We start from the raw sequence: 12,663 nt of genomic DNA, 5'->3' as shown, positions 1-12,663 counted from the left end.
CCTTCTCCCACTCGCAGACATTGCTTCCTTACATGACGCAGATGCTGTTGCCATTTTATATAACACCACAATCTCTACAGCTCTTGAATCAGCCGCCCCCCTCACACATACTAAAACTCGCACAATCAACAGGCAACCTTGGCACACGAGCCAAACTTAAGAACTGAGACGGGCTTCCAGAATTGCTGAGCGGAGATGGAAGAGGTCTCATTTCACAGAGCACTTCATTTCATATAAAAATTCCCTCACAAATTTCAAGTCCACACTCACTGCTGCAAAACAAACCTACTTCTCATCTCTTATATTCTCCCCATCTCACAACTCTAAACATCTATTCAACACTTTCAACTCTCTCCTCCGTCCCCCAACACCACCTCCCTCTCCTCTCAGCTGAAGACTTTGACTCTTTCTTCAAGCAGAAGATTGATAACATCAGAGCAAGCTTTGGCCCACAATCCCCACAGCTCCTCATCATAGTTACTCAGCCTTCTTCCTCCAAATACAGCTTCTCCACCATGACAGATCATCTTTCACTCTACTGTAACGATCACATCTCACCACCTGTGCACTTGACCCGCTCCTATCCCACCTCATCCCCAACCTCACCGCAGACCTCATCCAGACACTAACCCATCTCTTCAACCTATCACTAACAACTGGTGTATTCCCTTCATGCTTTAAACATGCCTCTATTACACCCATCCTCAAAAAGCCCTCCCTTGACCTCTCCTCTGTGTCTAGCTATCGCCCCATATCACTTCTCCCCTATGCCTCAAACCTACTGGAACAGCATGTCCATCTTGAATTGTCCTCATACCTCTCCTCCGGCTCCCTCTTTGACCAGTTACAATCTGGCTTCTGACTGCCTCATTCCACTGAAACTGCCCTAACTAAAGTCACCAATGACTTACTAATTGCCAAAGCCAAGCGACACTACTCTATCCTCCTCCTCCTGGACCTGTCCTCTGCCTTCGACACAGAGGACCATTCCCTTCTACTACAGATTCTCTCATCTCTGGGCATCACAGACTTGGCCCTATCTTGGATCTCTTCATACCTAACAGACCGTACATTCAGCGTCTCCTATTCTCACACCATTTCCTCATCTTGCCCCTGTCTGTTGGTGTCCCCCAAGGATCTGTTCTTGGACCCCTCCTCTTTTTCATCTACACCTTTGGCCTGGGACAGCTCATTGAGGCCAATGGCTTCAGTATCATCTCTATGCTGAAATTTACTAATAAAATATTGTAATTTTAAGGGGTTATTCACCGTTTTGTTAATTTTGAGCATTGTAATCCAAGTCTTAAGCGGGCTTTACACGCTACGATATCGTTAATGAATTATCGTCGGGGTCACGTTGTTTGTGACGCACATCTGGTGTCATTAACGATATCGCAGCGTGTAACACTTATGTGCGGCCTTAAACGATCGCAAAAGCGGCCAAGATCGTTTGCCGCAGAGAGGTCGTCCTAAAACAAAATATCGGTTTCCTCTCATTAGCGATGTTGTTCCTCGTTCCTGCGTCAGCACACATCACTATGTGTGACACTGCAGGAGCGAGGAACATCTCCTTACCTGCCTCCATCGGCAATGTTGAAGAGGTGGGCGGGATGTTTACGTCCCGCTCATCTCCGCACCCCTGCTTCTATTGGCCACCTGCCGTGTGACGTCGCTGTGACGCCACACGACCCGCCCCCTTAGGAAGGAGGCGGGTCGCCGGCCAGAGCGACGTCGCAGGACAGGTAAGTCCGTGTGACGGGGGTAAGCGAGTTTGTGCGCGACGAGCAGCGATATGCCCATGTCGCACAACCGACGGGGGCAGGTACAATCGAGATCGCAGTGTGTAAAGCCCGCTTTACTGCTTTGGTTAAACAATATTTTTCACCAGGGCTGGCTCCATTATCCTGCCGGCTTTTTGTGTGACATAGTCCCAGTGGGCCCCTCTTTGCTTCTGATTTCATCTTTTCGCTTTTCAACAGCTCCATCTTTTATTTTTCGGTTGATTGAGCTGTATCGGGGTTCATGTGGATGACCCCAGAATAGGGATCCATGCGACTTTCTGATCTCTTTTTCTTCCATTTTCTTTTCCTTTGACATTCACTGTATGGGGAAAATATTGTGCTCTAATGACCCAAAAAGTGACTGACACAGAGGTCTTCAGTTTTTGAGTTTTTCAAGCACAAAACGCTTCAGAAAAATGTCTTTTATCTAATAGAAATGACCTTCTAAAAATCCACTACACGACCTGGATCCAGTTTACGTGGTCAATCTTGACACCAAAAGCCAATGTCGTATGACTGTGGATAAGCGTCCAAGTCCATTGTCAGACGTTCCAATCTGTCATCCATTTTTCACAATCTTACTACTATTTTACTACAATTATATGGAAACATCCATTATTAATAATTTATTTAAAGAACCTGAGCACAAGATATACATTCCATATAAACTAGAAACATAATCGTAAGGCTCACCTTGTGATGTGGACCTGCTAAACCCCAGGTCCAGGTGGGTACATGGACCTTGAGCTTTAGTTCAGCTGGCATTGACATTCGTTCATTCATTTATTCATTTATATAGCGCTATTAATTCCACAGCGCTTAACATACATTGACAACACTTTCCCCATTGGGGCTCACAATCTAAGCTCCTTAGCTGTATGTTTTTGGAGTGCGGGAGGAAACCGGAGACCCTGGAGGAAACCCACGCAAACACGGGGAGAACATACAAACTCCTTGCAGATGTTGTCCTGAGTGGGACTAGAACCCAGGACCCCAGCGCTGCAAGACTGCAGTGCTAACCACTGAGCCACCACAAGACTGCAGTGCTAACCACTGAGCCACCGTGCCGCCCCCGACATGTGACAGCATGGACGTGGCAGACACAGGAGTCCCGAAATCAGAAGGATTAATGAAGAGAGATCAGCAGGGCAGCTGGGGGTGCAGCACGGTGTACACAGGAGCTGGATAATACTAAACTAGAGTAGTGAATAACAATCTGAAGACACTGGTGTGTGTCCTTATGGGCCTTAAAAGGCCTAGGGAGATGATGTCACATGCCGGCAACCTGCAAAGCCCCGAAGTGGAGCACAACAGAGGCCACCAAGGTGACGGGAGCAAAGCCCAGACTCGAGACAGGTATTTTACAATAATAAATAACAGAGAATACCGACTTATTATTTTATAAAAACCGCAAATAATATGGACAAAACATGATAATAGCTTGCAACTCTGCAATTTAAGTTGCACTTTAAAGGGGCTGTCTACTACTTCTTAATCCCTATGTTTACCCCCAGTAAAATAAAAAGGATGTATACTCATTTCCGGTGCCGGCTCCATTCCAACGGTGTCGGCACTGGCTTTTGCTGGGCTTTGGTGACATTGTTACCGTTGGCAGCTGCTTCACTCCCATCCCTCAGACAAATGATTATTATTGTAGCATTTATTCCATGGTGCTTTACATGTGAAAAGAGTACATGTCAGTCGACTTCTGCTTCAATCACCAGACGCCGCCGCGTCACCACTGAGGGCGGCGCTGGGAATGGGGGAGCAGTGAGTGGCTCTGCTGGGCGCAGGCTCCGCTCATCTATTAGGCTGGGTTTCACTAGGACTTGACTGTGGTGGTGTGTGCCTTCCGGCTGGAGTAGCTACCTTTCAGCTGGGGTCAATAGGAAGGCACCACACCCCTCTTATGCTTTCTCCCTTCTGCTGGCAGGTACCAGATATAGTACTGCTAGACTCTGGTTCCTTGCTGTTTGTTTGTATTCCCGTATATTGACCTTAGCTTGACTACCTGACCACTCTTGTGCTTGCCGTTCCTGTACTTTGCTGCTAGCTCCAGTTTTGACCCTTAGCTTGTTTACGCGACCACTCTTCTGCCTGCCGTTTCTGTACTTCGCTGCTTGATGTCTGACCACTCTCCCGCTTGACAATTTTTTTCCCTGTTCTACCTTCTGGATTTGACCCTGCCTGTTTACTACTTTTCTCAGGACCTCAGTCTTCCACGGGCAGAGATCACCTGGGCCTTATCATAATTCCAAATCCCTGTATAGGGGTTAATGGTTTGTGGGGTCCAGGTTCCTGCTTTGTGGGCGGTTGCTTCTATTCACCTGTTTCACCGATCCTGAGTCCGTAGCTTCAGGCAGGCGTCACAGTACAATTATCATAAACAATATAAGGCACAGACTGGTACAGGAGGATAGAGGTCCCTGCCCGCGAGGGCTCACAGTCTACAAGGGTTGGGTCAGGATACAGTAGGTGAGGGTGGAGATGGTTGTGCGGCGCTATAGCAGACTGAGGGTTATGGCAGGTTGTAGGCTTGTCGGAAGAGATGGGTCTTAAGGTTCCTTTTGAAGCTTGTCAAGATAGGCGAGAGTCTGATATGTTGTGGCAGAACAATCCAGAGTATGGGGGAGGCGCGGGAGAAATCTTGGATGCGATTGTGGGCAGAGGAGATAAGAGAGGAGTAGAGAAGGAGATCTTGTGAGGATCGAAGGTTACGTGCAGGTAAGTACCGAAAGACTAGGTTACAGATGTAGGGAGGAGACAGGCTGCGGATGTCTTTGTATGTCATGGTTAGGGTTTTGAACTGGAGTCGTTGGGCAATGGGAAGCCAGTGAAGGGATTGGCAGAGAGGAGAAGACGGGGAGTAGCGGGGGGACAGGTGGATTAGTCGGGCAGCATTGTTTAGACTAGATTGTAGGGGTGCGAGACTGTTAAGGGAGGTCAAAGAGCAGGAGGTTGCAATATTCAAAAGGTGTGAGATAATAAGGGCATGCACTAGGGTTTTTGCAGCTGGAGGAAGAGAGAGCTGTGGCTGCACTCTCACTTCCTCCACATGACAATTACTTCTGTAGGGGAGGAGAGTGAAGCTGTTTCTGATTGGCTGTCAGGGATTAAGTGATATAACACTGTCACATGAGCCATGGAAGAGCCAGTGTCGACACCGCTGGAACGGTGCCGGCCCGAAGATGAGTAAAAGTGTTATTATTTTACTTGGATGAAACGTAGGAATTGAGAAGGGGTTGTCTGAGTAGTGACCCGCCCCTTTAAATATTCCATACGGATCCAGAAATATGGGTCTTATTTAGTGAGATGTTTTGTCGTCTTTACCTCAGGGGCACTGCTCACAGGTAACTATGCAAAGCAGCCTAGAGATAAGACCAGAGAATCTTATGCCATGCCATCTTGTAACATGAGCAGTAATTATAAAGACCCCTGTCATTGCAACCGTATGGCGATAAGAAAACCCCCCATAGAATACCGAAAGGAGCAGAAGGAATAAAATAAGTTGCCACTTTTGACTTGATGACAGGTCCTTAAAACATTTAGGAGATCATAATGTGAAAGCAAAAAGATGGAAAATGAACTCCTTTTATAACACAAAGGTCCCACTCTAGTAGATCCTACAATAAAGTGCCTCACATCAAACATTTCCTACAATTTGAACATTGAGATCCTATTTATGAGTTCGCTGATGTCTAACAAGATCCGATCTGTAGACAAAACATTTCTCACATTCTGAACAGGAAAATGGCTTCTCCCCCGTGTGAGTCCTTTGATGTCGTACAAGATCTGATTTGTGGGCAAAACTTTTCCTACATTCTGAACATGAGAATGGCTTCTCCCCCGTGTGACATCTTAGATGTCTAACAAGACAAAATCTATGGACAAAACGTTTCCCGCATTCTGAACATGAATATGGCTTCTCCTCTTTGTGAGATCTCTGATAATGTTTAGTAAGGGCAGATCTCTGGCCAAAGGTTTTCCCACATTCTGAACATTGAAAAGGTTTCTCTCCTGTGTGAGTTCTAAGATGGTCCACAAAATGAGATTTGTAACTAAAATCCTTTCCACATTCAGGACATGAGAATGGCTTCTCCTCAGCATGTGTTCTCCTATGTACAAGACTCGCTTTCTGTCTAGGACATTTCCCACATTCTGAACATGAAAAAGGCTTGTTCCTTGTATGACTTCTTAAATGTTGGCTAAGATTTGGCTTCTGGCTAAAACATTTCCCGCATTCTGAACATGAAAATGGCCTTTCGTCCTTGTGAATTCTCGCATGCAAAGAGAGCTTAGGTTTCTTTTTAAAATAATTTTCGCATGGGAATATTTTCCCCTGTATATGTCCATTTACTTGTTTGCTAACCAGTTGATTAGATGAAAGGTTTTTGTAATCAGGAGTATTGGTGGGCAGATCTCTGCTGTGAAAGACTGTGGGTATGTTCAGAATTGGTGATTTAGCTTGCATGGTCTTGCTTTCTTCTACGGCAATACAAAGAGATAAATGCGGATATGCATCGGAGGCTCTTGACATGTCGTCTTCTAAAAAAAAAAAAATACAATGTTTTAGTTTTCCTCAAAAAATATTAGACTTTTTTGTGCTTGGGCTCTGCGAATTGCAAATAATTCTGTTTACCAAAGTCCAAACCTAGGTTTGCCACTATGTCCTAGTCATCCCATGCATCATACAAGGGGCATATTTTTTATCTAACATTTTCTGGACATTCTATTTATTTTATTTGCTTATGTAGTGCCAATAATTCCACAGAGCTTTACAGACATCACCTTCCCCATTGGGGCTCACATTCTAATTCTCTATCATTAGGTCTTTGGAGAGTGAGAGAAAATTGGAGAACATACAAAATCATTAAAGATGTTGTCTTTGGTGAGATTTGCACCCTGGACCCTAGCCCTACATGTGACTTGTATTTTCCCCTCAGCAAGTTCTAATTTTCAGTTGTCTCTGAGCCAAAGGGTATAGACTAACTGCTACAATGTCTCCCATACACAACCAGGGCCGACATCAGGGCATGACAACCATGACTGGTGTATGGGACTTAGGGTAGTTACTTAGCTTTATTAAGCCCCAGGCCCAGGGGCCCGGCTGTGTCGTTTTAGCCACTGCACATGGCTAATTTGCATGTGAAAGTGCATCACATGCAAATTAGCCATCTGCTGAAGGCAAGGTCACTGGAGCAGCGTAGGACGTCGGCGCGTTATCTCAGCGTGCAGTGGCATGATGATGTCATCACTCTGCAACCTAATCTCACTGCTGCAGGCAGATTTGTGGAGGTGGGGAGCATGCGGCAGCCGGCGGAGAAAGGTAGGTGCTACATGAGCTGAAGATAAGAGCGGAAGGATCACCGGGAGTGGGGGGGGGGTCCGTCGACCCCAGTCCCTACCTTTGCTTCAGCTGGACGTGAATCCGAGGGTGCACATCCTGCTGGAATGCATCGCGTCTCAGAGAGGACGCAATGTGGGGGCTGGGGAAGATGAGTAAAATGTTTTTTGGTTTTTTTTTCTTTTTGTAGCACACAAATATACCAGGAAGAGCCCAGGAAGGGGACATATATACCTGAAAGAGGACATCTATACCAGAATGTGCCCAGGAGGGGGATATATATACCAGGAGGGACCCAGGATGGGACATATATACCAAGATGGGGACAAATAAATCAGGATAGGGACGAGGGTCCCGGGATGGGAACATACTGTATATACCAGGAGAGGCCCAGGATGGGATCATATATATCATGATAGGCCCAGGAAGGGGACATATATACAAGTAAGAGGACATAAATGCTAGGAAGGGGACAAATAAACCAGGATGGGTACATGTATACCAGGAAGGGCCCAGGATGGGGACATATATACCAGGAGGTGGACATATATACCAGGAGGATATTAGACATAGGAACATTGTGTGTGTGTGGGAGGATAGTATACAGAGGGGCAGTGTGTGTGAGAGGATATTATAAAGAGGGGCACCTTGTGTGGGGGGATAGTATACAGCATTGTATGTGAGGAATATTATACAGAGGGGCAGTGTGTGTGGGGAGATATTATACCAATGGGCAGTGTGTGTGTGGGGGATGTTATATAGAGAGGCACTGTGTGTGTGGGAGAGGTATTATACTGAGGGGCAGAGTGTGTGAGGGATAATATACATAGGGGCAGTGTGGGAGAGATATTATGTAGAGAGGCGGTGTAAAAGGTGTATTATGGAGGGATGGTGTACAGGGTGTATTATGGAGAAGGGTGGTGTAGAAGGTGTAATGTGGAGAGGGGTGGTGTAGACGGTGTATTATGGAGAGAGGTGGTGTACAAGGTGTATTATACAAAGGGGCGGTGTGGAGTATGTATTATTAATTTTTTGAGGGAAATACTTCATTTTCTGGAACAACTTCAAGGGTGCTAACACTTTTGGCCATGAGTTTCTCCAAGAGTGGCGGCGGGACTGGAGTGGAGCCTGGGCGGAGTCTCAAAGGGGTATGCTCCACCCCTTCACCTCTCCATAGAATATAATTTGTCACTTGGCACCTCACTATATTTGTTTTTTTTTTTCCAAAGTTGATGGTGATGTTACGTGGCTCTGTCAGTGGTCACCATAGACAGGTTTAAGGCAAACTACTAAGTTTACCTGATCTCAGTGTTTGCCCTGTACAGGGACCTGGACTTATACAAGGCCCCTGGGCCTGCGCCATAGAGTCAGCTGCTGGCAGGGGTAGGCAGGTAACTGGGTCAGAACCAGGGGGACGGTACGGCACAAAATCAAAACGCAAAAGAATGGTCAAACATCAGGGATACAATAAAACAAGAAGCAGGAACTGAGGCCATAAGAAAAAACTGGAGAAGACACAAGTATATCTGGGAGGTTCAGTAGGGTGTGGTGCAATGTCCCAAATCCGGGAGCTGATTACTGCAGCTGGACAGGAGTAGGAGGCGATGTCAGCGATGAGTGGAGCGCGGAGCACATCGATCACCACTGAGAATTCCGTACAATCATTAATCATTACAACATTTCTGTCCTCACTGATTCCAAAATATGTACGAAGAAGACTCTCACCGGGCGCGGACTCTGATGGGGGCTTTATGGGACCGTTCCTCGCTCCAACAGAACATTCCTGCAAGAATCCAGCATCATAGACCTAAGAAAAGGAAAAAGAATCCGAGGTGTATTATGGCTACTTGAAAAGGAGTCAGGACACGCAGAGCATCGCAGCTATGATAGAAAGGAGTCAGAAACCGCAGAGCATCGCAGCCATGATAGAAAGGAGTCAGGACACGCAGAGCATCGCAGCTATGATAGAAAGGAGTCAGAAACCGCAGAGCATCGCAGCTATGATAGAAAGGAGTCAGGACACGCAGAGCATCACAGCTATGATAGAAAGGAGTCAGGACACGCAGAGCATCGCAGCTATGGTAGAAAGGAGTCAGAAGACGCAGAGCATCGCAGCTATGATAGAAAGGAGTCAGGACACGCAGAGCATTGAAGCCATGATAGAAAGGAGTCAGGACACGCAGAGCATCGCAGCTATGATAGAAAGGAGTCAGGACACGCAGAGCATCGCAGCTATGATAGAAAGGAGTCAGGACACGCAGAGCATCGCAGCTATGATAGAAAGGAGTCAGGAGACGCAGAGCATCACAGCTATGATAGAAAGGAGTCAGGACACGCAGAGCATCGCAGCTATGGTAGAAAGGAGTCAGAAGACGCAGAGCATCGCAGCTATGATAGAAAGGAGTCAGGACACGCAGAGCATTGAAGCCATGATAGAAAGGAGTCAGGACACGCAGAGCATCGCAGCTATGATAGAAAGGAGTCAGGACACGCAGAGCATCGCAGCTATGATAGAAAGGAGTCAGGACACGCAGAGCATCGCAGCTATGATAGAAAGGAGTCAGGAGACGCAGAGCATCACAGCTATGATAAAAAGGAGTCAGGACACGCAGAGCATCGCAGCTATGATAGAAAGGAGTCAGGAGACGCAGAGCATCGCAGCTATGATAGAAAGGAGTCAGGACACGCAGAGCATCGCAGCTATGATAGAAAGGAGTCAGGAGACGCAGAGCATCACAGCTATGATAGAAAGGAGTCAGGACACGCAGAGCATCGCAGCTATGATAGAAAGGAGTCAGGAGACGCAGAGCATCGCAGCTATGATAGAAAGGAGTCAGGACACGCAGAGCATCACAGCTATGATAGAAAGGAGTCAGGACACGCAGAGCATCACAGCTATGATAGAAAGGAGTCAGGACACGCAGAGCATCGCAGCTATGATAGAAAGGAGTCAGGGCCCGGAGAACATCGCAGCTATGATAGAAAGGAGTCAGGACACGCAGAGCATCGCAGCTGTGATAGAAAGGAGTCAGGACATGCAGAGCATCGCAGCTATGATAGAAAGGAGTCAGGACACGCAAAGCATCGCAGCTATGATAGAAATGAGTCAGGACCTGCAGAGCATCGCAGCTATGATAGAAAAGAGTCAGGACACGCAGAGCATCGCAGCTATGATAGAAAGGAGTCAGGACACGCAGAGCATCGCAACTATGATAGAAAGGAGTCAGGGCCCGGAGAACATCGCAGCTATGATAGAAAGGAGTCAGGACACGCAGAGCATCACAGCTATGATAGAAAGGAGTCAGGACACGCAGAGCATCGCAGCTATGATAGAAAGGAGTCAGGACACGCAGAGCATCGCAGCTATGATAGAAAGGAGTCAGGACACGCAGAGCATCGCAGCTATGATAGAAAGGAGTCAGGACACGCAGAGCATCGCAGCTATGATAGAAAGGAGTCAGGACACGCAGAGCATCGCAGCTATGATAGAAAGGAGTCAGGACACGCAGAGCATCACAGCTATGATAGAAAGGAGTCAGGACACGCAGAGCATCGCAGCTATGATAGAAAGGAGTCAGGACACGCAGAGCATCGCAACTATGATAGAAAGGAGTCAGGGCCCGGAGAACATCGCAGCTATTATAGAAAGGAGTCAGGACACGCAGAGCATCACAGCTATGATAGAAAGGAGTCAGGACACGCAGAGCATCGCAGCTATGATAGAAAGGAGTCAGGACACGCAGAGCATCGCAGCTATGATAGAAAGGAGTCAGGACACGCAGAGCATCGCAGCTATGATAGAAATGAGTCAGGACCTGCAGAGCATCGCAGCTATGGTAGAAAGAAGTCAGGATGGGGGGCGTGGCCTGAGCAGCATGTGAGGAAGACCTGTGCAGAGAGAGCTCCTGCAAAAAACTCCTGTATAATCCTGTCCAGCTGGGGTTAAAGTTTGTTTTTACTGCTTTCCTGGAGTGGTGACCTTTCCTAGTCTGAGGAGGGGGCTTCAAAGACCTGAGTGATATGACCAGAACTCGGGCTGATAAGAAGGGCGGGACACAGGCCACACTCATGGACGCTGGAGCTTCATGTGGGGGCAGGGCGTCTGATGCAATAGCTCGCCTCAGCAAGTTTGTACGAGATCAGCCTGAGATACCTGAAGCTGTTAAGCAGTCTGACCTCAGGAGGAGGTGGAGGAGCTGCAGATCCCGGGACAAGAACTGTTGGGGGAGGCAGAGCTGCAGGGGGTCAATGTACGGGTGGGGGCCCTGGAAGACGTGGTCAGTGCCACAGAGGATAAGCTTCCCCCTCTGACTCGGGACCTTGGCAGAGCAATCCACAATATCTCATTGCTTAGAGCTAAGGTGGACGATCTAGAAAACAGATCCCGCAGAAGCAATCTCCGTCTGGTTGGGGTCCCAGAAAAGGCAGAAGGCAATAATCCAGTAGCTTTTTTTGAAATGTGGCTCCCCAAGACTTTGGGCATGGATCTGTTTTCTCCTTTCTTCACTATTGAGCGGGCACATAGGGTCCCCACTAGACCCCCACCATCAGGGGCACCCCCTCGTCCTATCCTCCTCAAGCTACTGCACTTCAGGGACAGGGACACTGCGCTCCGCAGAGCCCGGGAGATAAAGGATCTGGCTATTCACGGCCATAAGGTCTCACTGTACCCGGATTTTTCCACTGAAATCCAGCAGAGGAGAGCGCAATTTATTGATGTCAAAAAACGCCTGAGGCAGCTGCAGATCTCTTACTCAATGTTATACCCTACCAGGCTGCGAGTGGTGGCGGATGGTGGGACAAAGTTTTTTGACACTCCAAAGGATGCAGCCGCATGGCTCGATACCAATGAAAAAGGACTGCGCAGAAATCACCGCTGAGGATTATTGCGGATTCCTTGCTGAGGTGAACTTGCTATGTTTCCCGGCTGGAACATTTATGGACGGTTGGCAGGAGCCACCCAGATAGGTTACTATGCAGTTGATGACTGTTCAGGAATTTAAACCGTTATGTGCTCTTACGGTTATGTTTAGCCCCACTTCCCTCTGTTTGAGAGGAATGTCCTGGTTTACTGTGTATGTTTTTATGTTGTTTGACCTTTTCGTTTTATGCACCTGTTTGGTCTATGCTCATCTATGGGAACTGCTGCAGATGGGTCCGGGGGTCCCCGCTTGCTGCCCCCTGCTGTTGCATATGAGGTTAATATAGTGGCCTGGAATGTGCGAGGATTGGGTGAAGCCACTAAAAGATGTGCAGTTTTTCTGTTTCTACAGCAGCTTAAGCCAGACATAATATTCTTATCAGAAACGCACTTGGTGAAGGAGCGGCTCCACTTGCTCCACAAAAAATGGATAGCCCATGAGTATCACTCTGTATATACCACACATTCCAGGGGGGTGAGTGTCCTGATACACAGGACAGTGCCGTTTGAGTGTCTTAAAGCTTCTGTGGATCAGGAGGGTAGATTTGTATGTCTTTACTGTGTCCTTCATAATGTGCGCTGTGTTCTAGTTGCAATTTATATTCCGCCGCCATACA

General features: G+C 47.5%; 1 protein-coding gene across 1 annotated transcript in view; it reads right to left on the bottom strand.

The window, feature by feature from the left end:
- Positions 1-2,495: 2,495 nt before the first annotated feature.
- LOC142297142 (uncharacterized) overlaps positions 2,496-12,663 on the bottom strand; it is a 17,558-nt gene continuing 7,390 nt past the window's right edge. Inside the window, exons 4-5 of the mRNA XM_075341418.1 lie at positions 8,851-8,932; positions 2,496-6,326 (exon numbers count right to left, since the gene is read on the bottom strand). Coding sequence (XP_075197533.1) covers positions 5,458-6,326; positions 8,851-8,932 — 951 coding nt within the window. The 3' untranslated portion in view covers positions 2,496-5,457. The remainder of the gene's footprint in view (positions 6,327-8,850; positions 8,933-12,663) is intronic.

Source organism: Anomaloglossus baeobatrachus, chromosome 3 (genome assembly GCF_048569485.1).
Source record: "Anomaloglossus baeobatrachus isolate aAnoBae1 chromosome 3, aAnoBae1.hap1, whole genome shotgun sequence".
Lineage (NCBI taxonomy): Eukaryota > Metazoa > Chordata > Amphibia > Anura > Aromobatidae > Anomaloglossus > Anomaloglossus baeobatrachus.
The sequence above is the reverse complement of the archived record's forward strand: the minus strand, read 5'-3'. Positions and strand labels throughout refer to the sequence as shown.